At 39.7% G+C, this 21,652-nt stretch overlaps 1 protein-coding gene across 1 annotated transcript in view; it reads right to left on the bottom strand.

Annotated features, from left to right (window-relative positions):
- LOC140242098 (beta-TrCP-like) overlaps positions 1-21,652 on the bottom strand; it is a 72,209-nt gene that overhangs the window by 21,472 nt on the left and 29,085 nt on the right. Inside the window, exon 3 of the mRNA XM_072321858.1 lies at positions 7,319-7,505. Coding sequence (XP_072177959.1) covers positions 7,319-7,505 — 187 coding nt within the window. The remainder of the gene's footprint in view (positions 1-7,318; positions 7,506-21,652) is intronic.

Below are 21,652 nucleotides of genomic sequence, written 5' to 3'. Positions count from 1 at the left end.
CCCTGGGGTTGAGAGATGAGCAAGGCTGCAGGCACACATCAAGTGTTCAGAGTGTAATGTGTTTGCTACAGAACACAAAGCACCTGTTGAGTGAGATGTCATTATCCCTGCTGTGGTCTAACAACCAGCTGACAGCCATGTCATCATGGTGAAAGCATGAAGGCGTCAATAAATTTGCCCCCCCCCCTCAAAAAAAAAAAAAAAAGCAGCAAAAAACAAAAGAAAAAAACAAAAACAAAAACAAAAACCTTACAAGTTTCTGGCAGTGATCACTGAATCACCAATGTTGGATGTGGGATTCTCTGCATGGATGAGAAATGTTTTATTGAATAAAGGAGGTATAATATGATAGAGCGGTTTCAACATTTTACTATACAACTCCTTCCTCAAAAAAGACCTACACTCCTCTCAGGATGTTTAATCATATCACAATGCATAATATACTGTATGAACAGGGCAACCTCATAACGAGTCCCATGACACCACAAATTTGATCCATGAATATTATATCTGGCAGCATTCCGAAGTCGGCATACAAACTGTTCAATTTTACGTGGTTCATAAAATATCTGCTACTTTTAAAGATAGAGAATTAAGCTAGAGACATATGCAACTGCATGTTACTAAATTGTAGCTAAAGCTCTCTGGATGAGGTCTATAAGTACTAAAGTATACTTTGAACATTAGGATGTCAGCAGTTTATTGTATGGTATCTACGGGCCTAAAGTACTCATTGATACCTGCCTACAGCATTCTAAGATCACATAGTACTACTACCTACCATGTTTTTTTTTTTTTGTACAAACGAAAGACTGAAGATATGTACTTGTTTGTCCTATTTTTTAAACTTGTGCGGACGTGACAACTTTCTATGTTTCCAGATGATGAGCAACAATACATTTATAGTGTCCCCAATGCATCTGAAACAGAGATCTTTAGTGAAAATGTGACATGTGAAACCAGTAACATGACACAAAGAAAGCATTTAAGTGGGTACATTGCACAGTGCTAATGACGTCATTGGTGCATGATGACCTACATCGTATAGCAGCTTTTCTACAAGACACACACATACGTTTACTTTTATGATATTTATGCATTCTCAAAATAGACTTATAAGCTGGATGATCTTAAAATAGTCAGTCATCAGGGCATTCAAGTTGAAGAAAGGCAATGAAAACAAACCAGCAGAAAAATAATATCTGAAGAAAAGGCAAGAACTGGTCTAAGACATCCGCTTTTTCTCATGAGGTTACCAATACATTTTTACGACCAAGGGAACAAACCGAAAGTTTCAAGGATTGCCTCGGGATGTGGTTACAGAAGACCAATTCCTAAAAATGTTCATACTTTTTGACCCAGCATGTATTCATCTTTTTAATGTTCTTGCATCTTGCTAGTTATTGTCAATTGATAGTGTGGGAAAGATGTTCTGTATCCTGAATGTATCTAATCGTATAGGCAGCAAGCAGTGAGGAAATGAAGGCAAGGGTTGTGACAAGGTTGTTAACACTGGCATGCTTGCAAAAGCAGTAGCCTGTGAAATAACTTCAGACACACAATATTGTTGTGGATACTCCAACAAACCCTGAAATAACAAAGTGGATATCTGGAAGATAGTAATCAACTTACAGAGCGTTGATAGATTAAAGAGTACAGTATACAGTCAAGCCCATCTTAGCGACCACCTGTCTATAGCGGCCACCTGCTTATAACAGCCACTTAAAATCCCTCGCACAGAAGTGCTGTATTATAGACCCTTTGAATAGTGGTCACCTGCCTAACGTGGCCAGCAGCCACATACTAGTGTTTTGTATCTCGTGGCAAATATCAAACTGCATAAGGAGCGGCCAGAAAAATTTTAGCTCAACCGTTAAATCAGACATGAATATGTTAGTTTTTACATTCTTTACGTGAATTCTACCAAAACCTATCAAAAGAACATAAATAGCAAAAAGAAAATTTAAAATCAAATAAATTGTACAAAAACCCCACATATCACAGCTGCTCATGCAAACTTATTGGCTGTTTATTTTTTTTTTTCTCGAAGATTAACAAGCGGTATTTTATGCCGTATCAGGGCAATTACCCCCCCCCCCCCCCCATCCCCCATCCCTGGCTAAATACTGGTTAGTGATTATAAGCTTAGAGTAAAGATGTAAAGATTAGGGTTAACGGTTAGGTTTTGGGGTTAGAGTTTGGGTTAGTGTTAGGATTAGGTTCAGGATTTGGATTAGGGTTAGGGTCAGGGAAAGGGTCCCAGGGGGTGCAATTGCCCTAGGCCTATATTTTGCTATTTAATATACAATGCAAGTGTTGAAATTCAAAATACCATCGACTTGTCTACAGTGGACACTTTTGTCGTTTCCCTTGGGTGGCCACTTTAAACAGGTTTGACTGTATCTGGATGGTCTTTTCAAACAATTCCGAGCACAGTAGAAGAGTCTATTCTTCCCCGTTCCTGACACTACACGCTATCATCACTTTTGTACAATGTAATTGAGGTCAACATTACAGGATGGGAATTATGTTCTTCAGTGTCAATTTCCGCACACACGCCGAAACACTTGGCCTTTCAGTCACATGCAAAGCCACACGCACCCAGAGAGGACACGATCCTACAAGCAAGAGTTTGCTTGGGAAGATGCGTCTTTCTACCACCTTCCACCTCCCTACCCCCCCCCCCCCTCAATGTCCACAAGATTAGGAGCAGCCAAGCAGTACTTTTGCATCTCATTAACTTGAGATTCCACATGAAAAAAGAAGAAGTAGAAAGGAATTAAGAAACAAAACTGACTTGCATCCTAGCCCCACATAAGTCACGTGCCAACGTCTAATCTGTATCTGATCTAATCATCCTCTCAGCTACAATGTACGGAGGACAACAAAGCAGTAATTTTCTACATTTTTGTGCACGAGCGTTTCAATGCACGTGCATACATTCTCTCATTTCAATACAAAAATGATTGTTTTGAGTTTATAATTGCAGAGATGACTAGCATCATCCCCTTGAGTTTCACTCTGCTGCGACTTCACTTTCAGAAATTGTTATCTTGGGAATGCTTTCTTACATTTTGTATCTTTATTTGTCCAAATTATGTATAAGAACATGGCGTGGAAATTGGTTTTGTCACATACAGTATTCATGTTTCTGTTTGTGATGATCTTAATGGCATTCAGCCCATGCTGTGTATCGGGCTCGGTTTTCAATGTAACTTTGTACATTACAGCTGAACTATGCGAATCACTTAAAGCGCAATGCTGCGTTTAATCCATAGTAGTAAACAGAAATGGAAGACAGCATCCAAAGGCATCGTGATACATACACATCAATCAAGAGAAAATAAAATCTTTTACAAAGCTGACTGATCTCAGACTGAAACAAGAAATCACCTAGTTAAGTATTGCATTATGACTATTTTTCATCACATTGTTGAATATTGTAAACCTGAAATTTTTGTGCGCATTTGAATATGTATTGCAACTTTCGTGATAGCCAAGATTCGCAAAATTAAAAATGCATGTGAAAGTTCTTGTCTCCACTATATGCACTGAATGCCAGTGGCAACGTGTGAAAATTTCATGCCACGCAAAAAGGCTGTCAACTCCAAAGTTGTGAAAATTTCAGGCTGTGAATATTTCTGGTTTTAGAGGACACTATAAAGAGAACTGGTTTTAGAAATAGAATTCTATAAATGCTAACATACAGATGTGTGGGCTGAAAATTTATGGCATACTAAGTTGGGATTAAAAGATATTTCATCTTGACATACTTTTTTTTTCTCTTGAAATGCATCGTTTTGATTCGATGGGTAGAAAAACATAAAACAGGATTTTCAAGGCGTCTCCACTGAAAATCGGGAGAAGCTGGCAGCCCTGCGTGTGTCTGTCTGTTGTTATGGACAAGTATTTCCGCCTAAATACTGGCTGCCCTTTCAGAACTCGATCAATACACAGAGGTGAATGTCAGCTCGCAGACTAGACTATATTGGGCAAGGTTCAAGAAAAGGGTTGTAACTTCTTGGGCTACTGGGTCACATCTTGTTCTGCAAAGCTGAAGTTTCTTAAAATAGAAGATGGAAAAAAAAAAAGACAAAACATGCACAGTGCAGAGCTCCCTGATTTGGCAGGAGGCTTCCTAAAAAACTTCAAATATTGTGATACATCCTAGAAGGAATAGCATCTTGCTTGATACCTGATCTTTGTTGTTTTTTAAAGGGATGCACAGTTTTGGTTTAGAGTGGGCTGCAGGTTTCAACCTTTGTGTGTGTGTGTGTGTGTGTGTGTGTGTGTGTGTGTGTGTGTGGGTGTGTGTGTGTGTGTGTGTGTGATAATGAGAACCCTCTAATGAAACATGAAAGAACATGCAATTCTTAGAGGAAGTCACAGTTTATTTGATGAAAATTGGTCTTAAAATAGCTGCATGAGATATCCAAAGAAAAAAGTGAACCTAATAAAATGTGACAGGCCACAGACTTTTATTAGGATCTCTTTGTTCTACCTGTTTGTTTGTTGTTGTTTTTTTTGACATCTCAGTCATTTCAAAACCGACTTTCATCAAATAGAATTTCAATTCCCCTTAGAATTGCATGCTCTTTAACATTTCATAGAGTTATTGCTCAATATCTTGCAAAAATGTTAAAAGCTGAACTGTCATCTCAACTAATACTATATACCATCCCTTTAATTAATTGAGATGCATGTAACACACTTGAGAATTTCCCTGATTTCTCTTTGGAATGTCCCTGCTATTCATGCGTGAACACTGACAGCCCTGATATCAGTACTTTCTTCTCTTTCTCTTCCATTCATGTCTTATAAATGTAAATGCTGCTGTGAGCACAAGAAAACAATCTACATTTATAAACACGTTTTTCCCCATTCAAACAGGTCAGTTAGGTAGCTGATAGGCTCTAGAGACTACCAATTACTCATGTATGCTATAAAGTTTGTATATATTATATATAGCATTTGGCTCTGTTTATGATTTTGACCTTCGCAGAAAAAAAAAGTAAAGCTAGAAAATATTTAACTTCTTTATACTTACTTCTTTATACTTTTGATAAAATCTTCATATGCTGTTTGTTTAAGCTAAATCATCTCTATGATACTGTCAGAAGCATTAACTGAGCTTGAAGGGTGCCCTTAACTGTAAACTCAACAAGAAGGAACGTATTCATAATACCAAGGCGACTCACTGCCAGCATACATTGTAGGGAGAACACATGTACATGTGTCACATATTAAATTACAAAACTGCATCCTCCATGCATGCTCTTTCCCTTTAATGTCATGGAGGTGTGGTGTGATAGTGACCGTGACCTCAAACTGACTCTCATGAACAAAGTATTTCCTCACGAATCAACTCTCTCTTATACACTCCAAACAGCTCCCAATGAATACTGAGAGTGATTGCAGAGTTCATTTGATTAGATTGGCAGGAAATTTAATTTCAATAGAAGCCGAATTTCACCTGTATGTACATGATACTTTGCATGATTAACTTGCTGTTATTTCTGTGTGAGAAACCTAAAATGTGATCTTAACTGGAACTGGAAAATGTGCTAAGGCCTAATGAGCTTGAGTAGGCACGTTTGAAGAAATCAGAAAATATTGTACATGATCACTACCAAAATCATAGCTTTCAGGAGAGGTGTAGATATGGTATTATATGATTTTATATGATTTTTTTTTTTCATGTGTGAATCTCTAATAGCTAAAAAAAATACATTGCATGACTTTGCATGCCATAACCTGCACTATCACCGTACACTGAGTAACACCATTGTTTGTAAGATGTACAGTTAACATAGAGCATTATAGTGGCTTTTTATGCACGTCTACGACAGTTACACACTGCTCTTCCAGCATATCTGCTATGTTATTTGTCTGCAGTAGATGATGAGTTTGATTCCTCTGGGTTCCTTTTCTCTGACATGTTTGTTTAAATTTGTAGATCAGCAGTTGCAATCTTACACATTTCAATTGTATAGAGGGCAGATAAATTGAACACTCTCACACTGTAGAGTGCGTAATCTTCAAGCATGAAGCTGCACTTAACGGAAGAAGAAGAAAACTCATAACTCATATCTTCACCCCTTTGCTTAATCATCTCTTGCTTTCATTTATGGCTTGTCTACCTTGGACTACGTAACATAACTAGAGAAGCACTTTGAGAGTGCAGACCTCCGCCAAGCATGCAGCTCATTTCCACCACTGATCTTGTTCTTCCATAGAGATATCAGTGATTTCCACCCATACGTACTTATAGCACTGTGTGCTGAAAGCCGCCCGATTTCCCAAGTTCATTGACCCTTCCTGCCAAAATATCAAAAATCCTTCGTAAATTCCCAAAAAATTCTCGGATCACTACCAAAAGTTAATTGTTTGTTACTTGTGTCATTCTCAACCTTTCCAGCAAGTTTCATCCCAATCTGTTGACTACTTTTTAAGTTATTTTACACACAGACAAAGTAACTAACAAACGAACAAACGCACAAACAAACAAACAAACCAACAGCAACGAAAACATAACCTCCACCTTTGGTGGAAGTAAAAATGTCAGAAATTTAGAGCTTGGGTATTTGTTCCAAGTTCATCATGTCACTGCCGGCAACCAGGGATAGCCTGGTGGTAGTGTCACTGCCCGGAAATACTCATATTGTTATACTCATATTGTTATATGTCATATCTTTACCCCTCTGCTTAAAGACCCGCTTTCAAAGAGTGTTTTATACTGCACACTAGAATTATGTGCAGTGCTGGATTGCACTGACAAGTCTTGGCCAAATTCAACTCAAAGTGTCCAGTCTCCACACAGTATTCATAAATTCAATAGTATCCAGGTATGGTTATCTGTCACAGCTAGATATACATATGGTGACACCCCAAATTTGAGCTGAGTATTTACAGGCTCGCCTACTAAACAATCACGGCAGTGCACACTTTAGCATGTGGTTGTTGCATAACTTTGTGCTGCTCCTCTGTGGGATTTTGAGAGCAAAACAAGGCAATGTGGACATATGGGTACATCCTATCAGCCGTTATTCTGACAAAAATATCACCTTAAATGAATAAAGTTTGATAATCAAACCACTTTAATCTCTCCCATCCCACCCCAACCTTCAGATTGAGGACAACTCGAAACAGTAGAAGAGTAACCTGGAGGTTAAAGAGTTTTGTCAACCACAAAATCAACAATGAACAATACATGCAAAAATGTTGTGAAATCTCTCATTCTGGAAAATATTGCCTTGCAATATCATGGAGGGTGACATGAATGTCACATATGAAGGAAGAGCAAAGTCGTTCAACTTACCATCCTCTCCTCTCGGCCAGTCCCCTCCACAAGTTGTCTGTTCTCACTTTGTGCTCGATGAGTTTCTTCCATAGCATGCCGTCCGAGATGACCCGCTTCCATTCTTTGCACACGCCCTCCGCCGCACACAGGGACTTTGCATCCAGGTATGACAAGATCTTCTCCGCAACGTGATCCAGACCTTTTTCTGTGAGGAGGAGGGGGAAGAGGAAGAGGAGGAGGAGGAGGAGGAGGAGGAGGAGGAAGAGGAGGAGGAGGAAGAGGAGGAGGAGGAAGAGGAGGAGGAGGGGGAGGAGGAGGAGGAGGAGGAAGAGGACGAGGAGGAGGAGAGTGAGAGGAGGAGCGGGAGGAGGAGGAGGATGACAAAAAGGAGGAAAAGAAGGATGGAGAGGAGGTGGAGGGGGAGGATGAGAAAGAGAAGAGGAGGAGGAGGTGGAGGGGGAGGATGAGGAAGAGAAGAGGAGGAGGAGGAGGAGGAGGAAGAGGAAGAAGAGGAGGGGAAGAGAGGGAGGAAGGGAGGGTGAAGAAGAAAAGAGGGTGATGAGAAGAAGGGAGAGGAGGGAGAGGGATGGGGAGGAGTGGGAAAGGGGGGGGGGGAGAGGAAGAGAAGGAACGGAAGAAGAGGAGGTAGGGAAAAAGAGAGAAACAAACAAATTATTACATTGTGTGTACCAGGGGTAACTGACATTTCCCTGTAATAATTCACTCTTAAACATGACTTTTTCATGACAACAATTCCACATCCCCTGGTAAGTTCTTTGAGCAGAAATGTAATTGAGGAAAAGGTATATTAATTAACATTTCTCTGGAATTACAAATTATCCAGAAAGTATACACTTGTCACAGACAAGGTTACAGAACACAACAAAATATATTACAGTCACCAATTTGCATGAACATGATCACATGATAACAAAATATTTGTACTGTTTTCCCACTGGGAGAATATTCTGAGATGCTCGCCCTTATGAGAATATTTTCATGGAAACGAACAGCAAATGCATACATACCCAATGGGAGTATGATTAAATCATTTACACAATTAATATGCAAGTAATAGGATTGGGTAGGTACTGCATGCATATATCATGGAAGCTGAGCTATGCAAAAATGCTGTGAGTTCATTGACTGTAGGAACTGGCTTCCACAAAGAAAATTCAAGTTAGATGGCGCATGCTACTCTCAATATATGCAAACCTCAAAAAATGTTCAGCTTGAACTCCCAAGTTCATTGACCCTACCTGCCAAAATATTGAAAATTTATAAAAATTCTCGCATCACTACCATAATCTAATCATCTGTTCCTTGTGTCATTCTCAACCTTTCTTGTAAGTTTTATCCAAATCCATTCACAGCTTTTTGAGTTATTTTGCACACAGACAAACAAACAAACCAACGGCGATGAAAACATAACCTCCTCCATTGGCAGAGGTAACAAGCAACGTACGATAAGTGCACTTACATGATTTGTGAAGAATTTCAATTTTGGTGAGGTTCTTGACTAACCAATTAAAAACTGCTCCCACCTTCATGAGGCAGATCTTAAAATTAATGGTTCAATTATCTCTGAAGGACTTCTTTTATCAGCCAGGAACTGCTGGTCAACACAGCAGCCAAACATAGCTTCTCTATTCATAAATCAATTTCCACGGCAATCAAACACAATTAAGCGGCTACAGAATTTGAGAACATTCTAGGAATAACGACATGACTGAAGTACATGTAGGTACTATGCCCTCCCAATCTGGTTCCTGGAGCAGTAATATAATATGCATCCAAGGAAATCATAATGCTGGACTTTCAGCTCCTTTATAGTGGAAGTTATCTTTAAGTACATTAATTTCCATAAAAGTACTGACATATTTGTTCTTTCTCATCTCTGACATATCCGTGGGATAAGTGCCAAAAAGCCGATCTTATATCAAGTGAGTACAGAGATCTAGCGATGAAAAAGTGACTGAATTGCAGTTCACCAATCCGCACATATTGGCACTAACAGTGCCAGTTGGTAATATCCAATCCCCTGAACCCCCCAGAAAATTTTGTCCACTATGGGTTTCTATATAAAGCCAAAACTAGCCTCTCGATAAGTGGAGAGAAATCAAAATAATCCCATGAATATCTACTCTTGATTTGCTTTAGAATGATTTTTCTGTTTCTACCTGGTACAAAATGGTACCTCAATGAATGCAACATTCAATAATTCATCATAGTAGCTTGCACAATCTAGAACTGATAGCCTTATACTGTTCTATATAGCAGGCCTCGAATTAACCGACGGCCACCGACGGCCATGGCCGTCGGTGCCCCTCTTGTTGGCCGCAATGCCTTTCTTTCCTTGATCAAAGTTACGGCCAAAAAAAATGTGCCCTTTTTCTTGTGGCCGTGGTGCCCTTTTAGAATGAAAGTTATTATTTATGACGTATAATATGCCCTTTCTCAAAGTCTACACTTTAATAAGCTTGAACAACTTTCCTGATCTCAAATATCATACCTTCAGTTCACTCGCGTCCCAATATATCTGATTCAAACTCGAAGTATCTTTCCGAGATACGAGACGACGTGTAAAAGTCTATGTACATGTACGCCCGACCGGCTTTTACCGTCCCGACTGCCTCCGCAGCGCAGCGGCCATAGAGTTACTAGCTAGGCAGCGGCGGGCCGGAGCAAGTGGTCGCAAGCCATGCTAAAAAATGCCAGGCCTGTCGGACGGCTGTGAGCATTGCCATCTCTCTCGCTCTGCATTCATGCCTGCATGCTCAAAGCAAAATGGCGCCGGAAGTGCTCCAAAGCGAGCGCGGCGTATGCATTGAGAACGTACTGTATTACAGAACCTACACCGTATTGCGTATGGCCTACTGCCTAACGTCGTCTGCTGCGGAGAGATCTTATGCTTGCGTGCACTGCTGGAGTGTAACAGCACGGTCGACAGCATACAGCTCTGTGAGGCATACATCACGTATAAACACCCAACATGCCCTTTCCAATGTGGCCTTGGTGCCCCTCTGACTGACCTAAGTGCCCTGGCCTCTTGGAAAAAGTGCCCTTTTCTAAATGGCCTTGCCCCTCCAAAATCCTATTTCGAGGCCTGATATAGGTGTATCAGAATCAGTATATGAAATACCATACAGAAGATAACTGGTAAGCATAGCTTTAGACCTGCAAACCTGTAAAGTAAATGCATTTAGCATCTCCTTCTACACTTGCATTTCGAGATGCGAACTTAATACTATCATGAACTAAAGCTTTGAATAATAACCAATACAAAGTAATACAAAGTAAAAAATGACAAGAGTTGTTGACATTAGACTGCTGAACACAGCAGTGTCTGATTTTCTAAACCAATTAATATTCTTCACATGGAATATTATCATGCCTATCGCAACAATTGCCTTCATTTTTACACAGACATTTTAAGCACACACTAAAAAAAAAAAAAAAAAAATTGTCCAATTCACTGTGATCGAACAGCAAATCAATGAAAATGAAATGAAAGACAAGTTTTTACACTTACATGCTTACAATACATGTACTGTTACAATGATTTTTGAATGCAAAGTCACCTAGTGCTTGCTATGTACTTTAAAAAAAAATTGCATATCAATTGTGGAGACCAAATGTGGAGACCAAATCAAATTGTGGAGACCAAATTTCAGCTGTTGTACATGAGGGCTGTTGTACATGACCTAAGCTTTCAAGAGCTGTATGTTTCATTGATATACTGGGACAGTGTACACTTCAAATTTCCCAACAGACAAAAACAAAAGACTAAAATCACCTACATTCAGAGTGCTAAATACATCACAGCCATAGAACATAATAATAATTGAATGAGAATGCAAAGGTAAAGCCACCCATACACAGGAACTTGGGACTCTGAACACCTCTAAGTGATTGCTATATGATTTTTTTTTCCCGAAATTAGTTTTTCTTCAAATTTGCTTGTCCTACGTGAAATGGGAAATGGATGGTATGTGGAACAAACTGAGCCATAAGAGAATCTAACACATGATGGCATCTTGGGCAACATCCAACACAAGGACAGGTTGGAGGATGTGTGATTGAACTTGTTGCTGCTGTGGTGAACAGACAGTGTAGCCAGCACTGGTCCCGAGGTCCATCCTGAAGTATGATACCACAGGGCGGGTGCCTGTCCGTCTCAGGGTGATGCGCAGCTCGCACCACGAGGTGGAGCCTTTGCGAGTCGAGTAGGCCTATGCAGAGAGAGGGTCATGGTATCAGCATCACACGCAGTCCCATTAAACCATCCTTACTCACCAAATTTCCACATGATGCCCCATGGGCCAAACTCTGCGTGCTCACGGAAGACGGTGCCTCGCTTTGGCCAACAGCCTGCAACTGCACACATAGGGCACATGTATACAGTGTTCTTCCTCTCTCATGCAGGAAAACAGCAACAACAACAACAAGAACTGACATCCTCCACACGCCGTACCCTGGGATGCAAAATATGGCTGCTGCATAATGGACGACTCTTTTTGATTCATGCTATGCAAGTGAGGTAGAGATGTCTGTTGTTGCTTTTTTTTTCTAGTTTCCTGAAACAGGATTGGAAAAAAAGGATAATGGGGAGAGAGAAGGGGAGACAGACAACTTCTGTTGCTCGCACACATGACCTTAGACAAGGAATAGGTTGACCACACTGCAGTATTCAACTCTGAGAAAGCAGGGCACTTTGCCGTCAACTTTTACGGAATATTACATTTCTCCTGCATGTGCATTATTCCCTTCAGTCTCGTGTGTCTACATGTTTCATGTTCCTTACTGTTTTCCAGTTCATTTTTATCTGGTGCAGTGAATGACACCAAAACTCTAGCTTGTCGGTACCTTGTCCTTGGAGGCCGTACTAAATTATTCAGGTATACATGGATGTGAGATAAGACGAGGAGTTCTAAGCGGCCCTACTGAGCAGCTGTGTCTCAATGGGCAATCATCATATTCTCCTCATATCTTATGTGTATATGTGTGTGTGTGTGTGTGTGTGTGTGTGTGTGTGTGTGTGTGTATGTATGTGTGTATGTGTATGTTTCTGTTTTTGTTTGCGTGTTCATATAACATGTCCATACGATGTTATGAATAATTGGGCAAGAGCTATTGAATAATTTAGATGAGTTTAATGCCATGGGAAATATGCCCAAGCTAAATCATATCAGGCGCCATACAACTTGCATTATTCAGCAGGCAAAGACCGCTGCCTAACGTTCCAGGTAACCAATGAAGAATGCAGCAAGCTGATTGGCTGTTTCTCTGAAAGATGAGATTGTATCGAATCAAGATTTAGTTGACCATAGGTGCGCTAGGGCCCTGTTCTCATATGTTTCCAGTGCATATCACATCGATGATACATTGTGTGTATTGCATCAGGCCACCTCCCTGATTACATGGAGAGATTCAAAAGAGTGAACATGAGAACAACATGGATAATGAAGCAGTGTGAACAGGAAAATGAGAGGGAGGATGATTTGGCAGATTTACTTGTTCGCACTGCACTAACACTAGTAACAGACCCTATTTTCTACTCCATTTTGACACTACTGCACAACATGTTGAGTTGATGCATGAGAACTAAATGGTGTGCTGCCTGTCACATTCAGGCTTCTTGTATGTTGCAGCATGATTTAGAGGATGTGCTTTTGCACATCACTCATGAATACATTACTTGTGGATAACGTTCATTGTTACTTGGGATGGAATTAACAGTAAAAGCCTGCGTCGTGCCGTCACTTTGAATCTCTTATCAATGCATAAATGTGCAATTCTTCTTACCAAGGTGCTGAGCGGAGTGAAGAGCAACACTGGGCAAAACATGTCTCTTGTGAATAAAGATAAACTGATTAACATTGACTTCCCTTGAGATTTAAAGGACAAGTTCACCTTCTTAGACATGTGGGTTGAGTGAATGCAGCAATATTAGTAGAACACATCAGTGAGAGTTTGAGCAAAATCGGACAATCCGTTAAAAAGTTATGAATTTTTGAAGTTTCTGCTCAGTCACAGCTGGATGAAAAGACTACTATAGCTTGTGATGTCACATGAGTATAACGATATAAAGAAAGAATAAAGAAAATTCAACATATTTCCATTTTTCTCGCATAACAAAAGAGCACTCGACTTCTCTCTTTCAGAAGGCTGGGGAATAATATTACCCTTAACATACGTCAGTAGCAAGTAGAAGAAATGTGCACTTTATTCGAAAAGTAAAGTTTTGTGAAATTCTCTTTTTATTTTCCTTATAAATATAGTTGTATGCATGTGACATCATACACTGTAGTAGTCTTCTCTTCCAGCAGTGACTGCGCAGATACTTAAAATATTTGTAACTTTTGAACGGATTGTCCAATTTTTCTCAAACTTTTACTGATGTGTTCAACTAATATTGCTGCATTTTCTCAATCCTTATGTATATGAAGGTGGACTTGTCCTTTAAAGGTACATGTCACATACTGCACCTATCATGCCATCTATATATATTCCTCGGTAGTTTCATTTTCACAAAATATATCTCCTTCTAAATGCATTACGGCAAGGACCCACGACTTTTAACGGGCAAGTGCCCAATCATACTAGCATGAGACACAGAATTTTAGTTGCCAACAAAAGTGAAAGCGAGCTGGTTCTTAAAAAAAAAAGCCAAATTCTTTAGGGCATAAATGTGCCATTATCAATACAGTGTATGTGGTATGACTGCATCTTTCTTGTTGAATTTTTCCCTACAGTGCACTTTACACAATTTGGTCGACAGCAGCTCACTGCTTACACTGCATTTGGTTGTGAGTGCACCAAAATCCTAGGCAAGAACATAATGTTAGCAATTTCATTTTGGAAACCTCACCGCTACTTGGGACAGTGCTTCCAAACTTCAGCACACCCCTATCTTTCCTCTAATCAGCATCTCATTATAACAAAATGAGCAGTCAACAACAATGACCTTCATAAGATGTAATGAACACAATGGGATTCATTTTTTCGACAATAAATCTGCTTGCTATGATCTTGTTCTTTCTGATGTAATAATCAAATTCTTTTTCTAGGCAAATATTCTTTTTTTCCAGCTTCACTGCATATGTACATTGTATGAGTTAGAGCTCAGATATTTTGTTTCTGTCATACTAATTCATGTTATTGATGTACATAAACAAATGTCACAGATATTTTAACTGTGATGTAAAGCTATGGTCCTTCATATGGAATACACAATAACATGCCTTTCAATAGTCAGTGAGTCATACAGCTGTATAAGGAAACTAGAAATGTCGCTATGGCGACTGGTATGCCTCCGCCATAATGCATGGTTCTCTGAATAGGCCTATAGCACAATGTCTTGACAATGTGTGATGACAGTTTCACATAACTGGCAAAATATTAAAAATGACAGGTTTGTAACAAATACATTGAATGTTTACTTTCCTTGAACTAGGTTTATTTGGATGAATGGCTATACTGTCTAATAAGAGTGCAGGTATTTAGGGATTTATACCCAACTTTTGACCCTTTTATAAATTTAAAGAAGAAGTGAAATTTAGCACTTTCTCTTGACCTTTGACCTTTTGGCCTTAGACCTTTTGACAAGAAACTTCCAAGAGAATCTGTATTGGGTAATACATGCATACACTAAGTTTCAAGGAAAAATTCTACAGGCATTGCATAGATGAGAGAGAAATAATGACAATTTGATGAGTTGACCTCGACCTTTGACCCATGACCTATAAATACCCTAAATGATCACTGTCAGTAAGTACATGCATATATATTAAGTTCCATGAAGATTATATCTTGAAATATTTGTGAGATATGGAGAAAAAAGTTAAATTTTAACATTTTCACTTGACCTTTGACCCCGTGACCCTAAAATCCAAACAAAGTATTATCCTCCCAGGATATACCCTCATACCAAGTTTGATGTAAAACCACCACACGGTTCTTGAGATATCGACAAAAACAAAACGGGACGGACGTACGGACGGGCGTACGGACGGACGACCCGAAAACATAATGCCTCTGGCCACTTCGTTGGCGGAGGCATAAAAAGTCTGCAATGAAGACGTAGAAGTCATTTGGTAAACACTCAGCAAATAATTGAGAAAAGATTCTCTGTTTGCATGTCTGTGCATATACAAGCATTTTGTTTGTTCCTAAAAATACCAAAGAGAACTGTGAAACTTTGAATTCATACATTGTGTTTGAAATGTTCCTAGATCAGTATTAAAGAAGAGGCAGTGTCACAACTCAGAGCAAAATCAGAAGCATGCCATTTTATAAACGCTGTGTCGAAGAACCTGGTTTTCATTATGACTAAAGGCGCTGCAGTATCTGCATACGATGCAGTATGTTTTAAAGAAGCTCCAGCATCATCAATTGACTTCATGTTAAATGGGTTCCTCAATAAGGAATATCTTTGCAATACCCATCCTTGCCCTGGGCTAAACATAAATGCAAACACAGAATTGCATGGGTGGGGCTGTGTAACCATGGATGCAGTCAAGATTCATTTTGTGCATCAAAGCCAGTTTACTATCCCTCTTTTCTTCTGTAATGCTGCACAGAGAAATAACATATGTAACAAAGCTTCCTGTTCTGTATTGTGTAAGGACATTCGCTACATACACACGGTATCAACACTGGAGGATTCCTATTACATATGATTATAAATATGTACAGCAAAATCAACTTGAAAAAGAAATTTTTGTCAATAGGCCTACTGTTCAGAGAGAGAGAGAGAGAGGGAAGAGAGAGAGAGAGAGAGAAAAGAGAGAAAGAGAGAGAGGTGACCTACAATGTAAAAAAAAAAAAAAAAAGGCAATGCGATACTTAACCCATAAAAGTGAGAGAGAGAGGAAAAAAAACCCAACAACAACCAAACCATATGTTTTAGTCTTTAAAAGTTGACAGTTTAATACACACTAATGCAACTTTTGCTCTGTACTTGCTTTGATTGTACAGAACTGACTACTCGTATCCCAAAAGCCCAGGAAGGGAAAAAAAAAATAAGGGAGTCTTTAAAACTCCCTGGCACATGCCCTGGATTGTGGACCTGATGGTAACGTGTTGAAAATTTATGTAAATTTCACCCATAATGGATCCCTTCTTGGCACACAATTCCAAGGAAACACTTGCCCCATACCCATGCTCATTAAGCCTCAGGTTTTGGCGGATGCATAACAAGTCAGTCATATGCCTATATCATCTGAGACAGCAGAGAAAGGTAGGGTAGCTAAAAGGAAGGTTATCAAACTGACAAAACCTCACATCATTGTCATAGTGCTGACATTTTGGAGACACCTTTTAATCTCCACCACATGATTTTGCTCTTTGAATCCTATTTACAATGTACATCCTGGACTCTAAAGATATTGCCATGAATAGATTTTGACAAGTTCATCAAAGCACTGTATTCCTGGAGTTTTTGGCCCAAGACAAATCACATGAGAGAGCCCCTGCAATTTGAATGTGAACTGGGCTTGTTGCAAGTACCCATTATCTGAGAATACTAAATGGCCCGAATTCATGAAGGTGGTACATTTGAAACCATGGTTTAAACCATGGACAAAGACCATAGTTTTGTATGGGGCGCCAAGTGTCGCATGGCCTATTTCGTTATGAAATCAGTCATTTTGTTGATGAAATGACCATGAACATTTTGTCGATGAAATGTTAACATTTCGTAACAAGGCCACCGACAGAGTGAGTGGTGCTGGCAGAAATTGTAGCGGGCTACTGTATATGTCAAATAAGGTTTTTATTTTCGCGAATTTCGCGAGTCAGGTGTTATTCGCGAAATTAAAGACATTAGAAAATATTGACTCTGATCCCAATGTGGATGTGACATACGCGTGTACATTTCTCTGTACAGTACAGGTCTCCATGATCACAAATTTAACCACTCGCGAAATTGTCAGGAATTCCCGATTCGCAAAAATTTAGACTCGCGAAATGGTGTATACAGTATTATTTCCTGGGAAAATCTCGAAGAGAGGTGAATTGAGCAGTTAATTTCATGATTATTGTTTGTATTTATTTTGAAAGAAAAAGACTTGGCTGGTCTTTAGTGTTAGGTAACATCTTTTTTTCATACTGGGGTAAGTTAGGTACTACGCGTCTGGGGCAGGGGGATGTACGAATGATAGAGCAATGGCTAGCAACGACGATGGAAAGATTAGGCACGGCTGCACATTAACCCATTTTTTAAAATGATCTGACTTGTCTCTGTCGGACCAGTAAATACCCAGCTTTTCAATTTTTTACTAGTACGAATAGAACCGGTCAACAACAACAAAAAAGTGTTAAAAGATTTGTAATCTTTTTTTCATATTTTTTTGTCGCTTACTGTTAACCTCCTTCAAAACAAAAATGTGCATTTTACTGATTTACAGATTAATATTTTGTTCCCTTGCATCGTTTATTACACAATAAGTACATGGATCATTAATTGAAAAAGAGTACAAAGAAGTCATTGGTGAATTGATAAAAAACAAGAGACCCGCGGGTCTAGCGCTCACCTGAGTATCGCAAGTTCACCTTTCACGCAGTCACTAATCTAAATTATTCACAGCTCTACTAAAATTTGACCAGGCTTCTCAAGTAGAAGATGAAAATGTACAATAAGGGCCGAAATTTTTAAAGATTCCTTAATTTGGGGGGATTGGGGGCCCCCTGGGGCCCTCTGGGTGGGGCATGGTGCCCATTTTGATAAATTGAGATCCTGACCCCCTAGGGATGCTACCTGCCAAGTTTGACGAAAATCCATCATGAGGTTTTCAGGAAGAAGATGAAAATGTACAATTCAGGCCCCCATTTGGACCTTCCCAACCCCCCCCCCCTGCCCCCAAGAGGGGCACCCCTGGATTTGCTATGAACAAACTTGAAACTACAGTCATTAATGTACTCACTCATAGTATTATCTTAGCTCTATAACTTCTGATTCTAGAGAAGATTTTTAAAGATTCCTTCATTTTGGGGGGTTTGCCCCCCCCCCCCCCCCCCCGGGGCCCCTGGGTGGGGCATGGTGCCCATTTTAACAAATTGAGATCCTAACCCCCTAGGGATGCTACCTGCCAAGTTTGGTGAAAATTGGTCATGGGGTTCTCAAGAAGAAGATGAAAATGTATAATTTAGGCCCCATTAGGACCCCTCCCCACCCCCCTCCCCTGGGTCCCAAGGGGGGCACCCCTGATTCTGCCATGAACAAACTTGAAACTACAGTCATCAATGTACTAACTCATAGTATTAACTTAGCTCTATCACTTCTGGTTCTAGAGAAGAAGATTTTTGCAGATTCCTTAATTTTGGGGGGTTTGGGCCCCCCTGGGGGCCCCCTGGGTGGGGCATGGTGCCCATTTTAAGAAATTGAGTTCCTAACCCCCTAGGGATGCTACCTGCTAAGTTTGATGAAAATCGGTCTTGGGGTTTTCAAGAAGAAGATAAAAATGAAAAAAGTTTACGGACGACGGACGACGCACGACGGACGCCGGACGAAGGGCGATCGCAATAGCTCACTTGAGCCTTTTGCTCAGGTGAGCTAAAAAGAAGGAAAAAAAAAATAAGGGTTGACATGTGGTCTTTAATTTTCTTCCAAAAATCTCTTCGCATACGTTCCTGAAAAGCACGCGGCTGGGACGAATTTGTGATGCTTTCTGCACATATCTCTTCCTCGCTATAGAACCATTCTAAAAGAATGATATTTTGTTTGTGAATTATCGTGTGAAATGATAATTAACAAAACCAGATGGTATCAAATGCATTTGTTACTTTTTCTAAACACTGGCACATGAAGAGAAGAATGTGTCATTTAACTTGCTGCATGCGTATTTCACGCTCTTGGTTCTCAGCGGGATCCCGATGATTTCATGAATCATTTAGACTGTAATATTCTATGATGCACGCGCCAGAAGTGGTCACATTTTGTACATGCGTTCTTAAAAGATACACAACAGGGCCAAATTTGTGATCCTTTTTGTGCCTACAAAGTGTACCTTAAATATCAACAGGATTGCAATGATTTTGTGAGTTATTTCAGCTGTAAGGCCTAATCTTCTATAATGCACGCATCAGAAGAGGTAGAAAATTCTTTCTTTATTTTTCTCCCCATAATCTCTTCGCATTTTATACATGCGTTCTTGAAAGTTACACGACAGGGCCGAATTTGGTGATCCTTCTTGCACCTTTCTCTAACTCAAATATTGGCGGGATTGCGATGATTTCATGAATTATTTCAGCTGTAGCACCTAATCTTTTATGATGCTTGCACCAGAAGAGGTTGAAAATGTGTTCTTAATTTTTCTCCCGATAAACTTTTTGCATTTTGTACAAGCGTTCTTGAAAGGTACACGACAGGGCCGAATTTATGATCCTTCTTGTGCCCATCTCTACCTCAAATATCAGGTGGATTGTGATGATTTCATGAATTATTTTTGGCTGTCATCTCTTATGATGCATGCGCCAGAAAGGGGTTAAAAATGCGTTCTGTATATTTCTCCCAATTATCTTTTCGCATTATTTGTACATGCATTCTTGAAAGGTACACGACAGGGCCGAATTTGTAATCCTTTTCGCGCCTGTCTCTACCTCAAATATGAGTGGAATTGCGATGATTTCATTAATTATTTTCAGCTGTAATCTTCTATGATGCACACGCTAGAAGGGGTTAAAAATGCCCTCTTTATTTTTTTTCCTCCCAATAATCTCTTCGCATTAATTGTGCATGCATGCGTTCTTGAAAGGTACCGACTTCATGATCCAATTTGCACCTATCTCTACCTCATAATGACACCATTCTGACAGAATGAAAATATAAATTTGTGAAATGCTGTGTAAATGAAAATGAACATAATCAGATCTGTTAAACACTGCTGAATACGTTTTTACTTTTTCTAAACATCGGCAACAAGTAGATTAACATGTTTATTCAACTTGTTTTATGCTATTGTCACCCGGTGGGACTGCGATGCTTTCATAAATTATTTTGGCTTTAATCTGTTTACTACGTAACGTACACGTCAATGTTTATTAACCAGAAAAAAATTAACAAATAAAACAAAAAGGAAGAACAACTGGAGGACGGAAGACGTAACAAAAATGCAAAGGTTATAATGATGAGCCTGCACATGCATTTCAAAAACATAATTATTCATCCATTTTGTGTGAATAGTTTCATTAGATAAAAAGTTTTTGAATGAGTATTTCTTTTTTTCACGTTGTGACTGGATTTAGCAAATATCGCACATAATGTGTATCTCAAAGAAAAAGTCATGACCATAGACTGTAAAATGTGTGCGCTTCTATACTCTATGGCCATACATGACCATCGATCGCAAGCAAATGAACAAACGAACGAGGGTCGGGGGATTACGTGCATCATTTCAGCGGTAACATTGTACATACTTTGCATGGCAGTGCAGTGCGTGAGCAGTGCCGATGCCCATAAAGTGTGAATGATGAAGCGAGCACGAGCGCCAATAATGCTTTCGTGGATTACTTTTATACTCAACTAACTGTACCAGCTTTACACATAAACAAAACTTGCATCTTGCTGAAAAGCGCAATTGCATTCTATTTCTCCCTGATCGGGGCTGCCCTTTTTCTTTCATCTGACCTTGACAATGCTCTTTTTTACTGGTCATGTCGGACCAGTAAAATTTGCAATTCCTGAAAAGTTACGGGCCCGACAATGACTTTAACCGGTCTGGGACTGTCCGACTGGCACAAGTGTGCAGCATTGGATAAGGTCCATAACTGAAATAAATTATGTGGGTTTCATAACTAAAAAATATTACTACGCAACTCGTGAGACCTTTGAGGATTAGGTGTTTGAAATGTGGAATGCTGACCAAGATAGAGTGTGACTAACATTGTGGAATGATAGCTGTACGTGAGTGCATGAAAGGGAGCATGCAGGCTAACCACCCTGATTTGGATAGTGTGACGTGAGTTCGTGCAAGAAGTGAGTGATGAAGCCATTAACAATCATAAGGTGAGGATATCTACAAATATGGTAATTAAGACAGAGGTACACTTACCAATACTTGACACTTGGTAATCTAGCCAGAAATACAACGGCTACATATAAGCACCGACATCAAGTTCACGCGAAATGGCTTGGTAGCCATATCAAGTGCGTGGTAGGGTAGCCAAATTTATTCAGTCCACTCTGCCGTAAAGTTCCGTGTATAAGACGCACTTTTTTTTCGTAGGAAAGTATGGAAAATCGGGGGTGCGTCTTATACACAGGTACAGTCGAATCGTGGAAAAAAATCTGTCACGTACAATGTACACCCAATTTTATAAGGTCAACTTGGGGCCATTTACGCCTATCGGTGT

Source organism: Diadema setosum, chromosome 18, assembly GCF_964275005.1.
Source record: "Diadema setosum chromosome 18, eeDiaSeto1, whole genome shotgun sequence".
NCBI classification, from domain to species: domain Eukaryota; kingdom Metazoa; phylum Echinodermata; class Echinoidea; order Diadematoida; family Diadematidae; genus Diadema; species Diadema setosum.
Note: the sequence above shows the minus strand (reverse complement) of the source record. Positions and strands in the feature narration are given on the sequence as shown.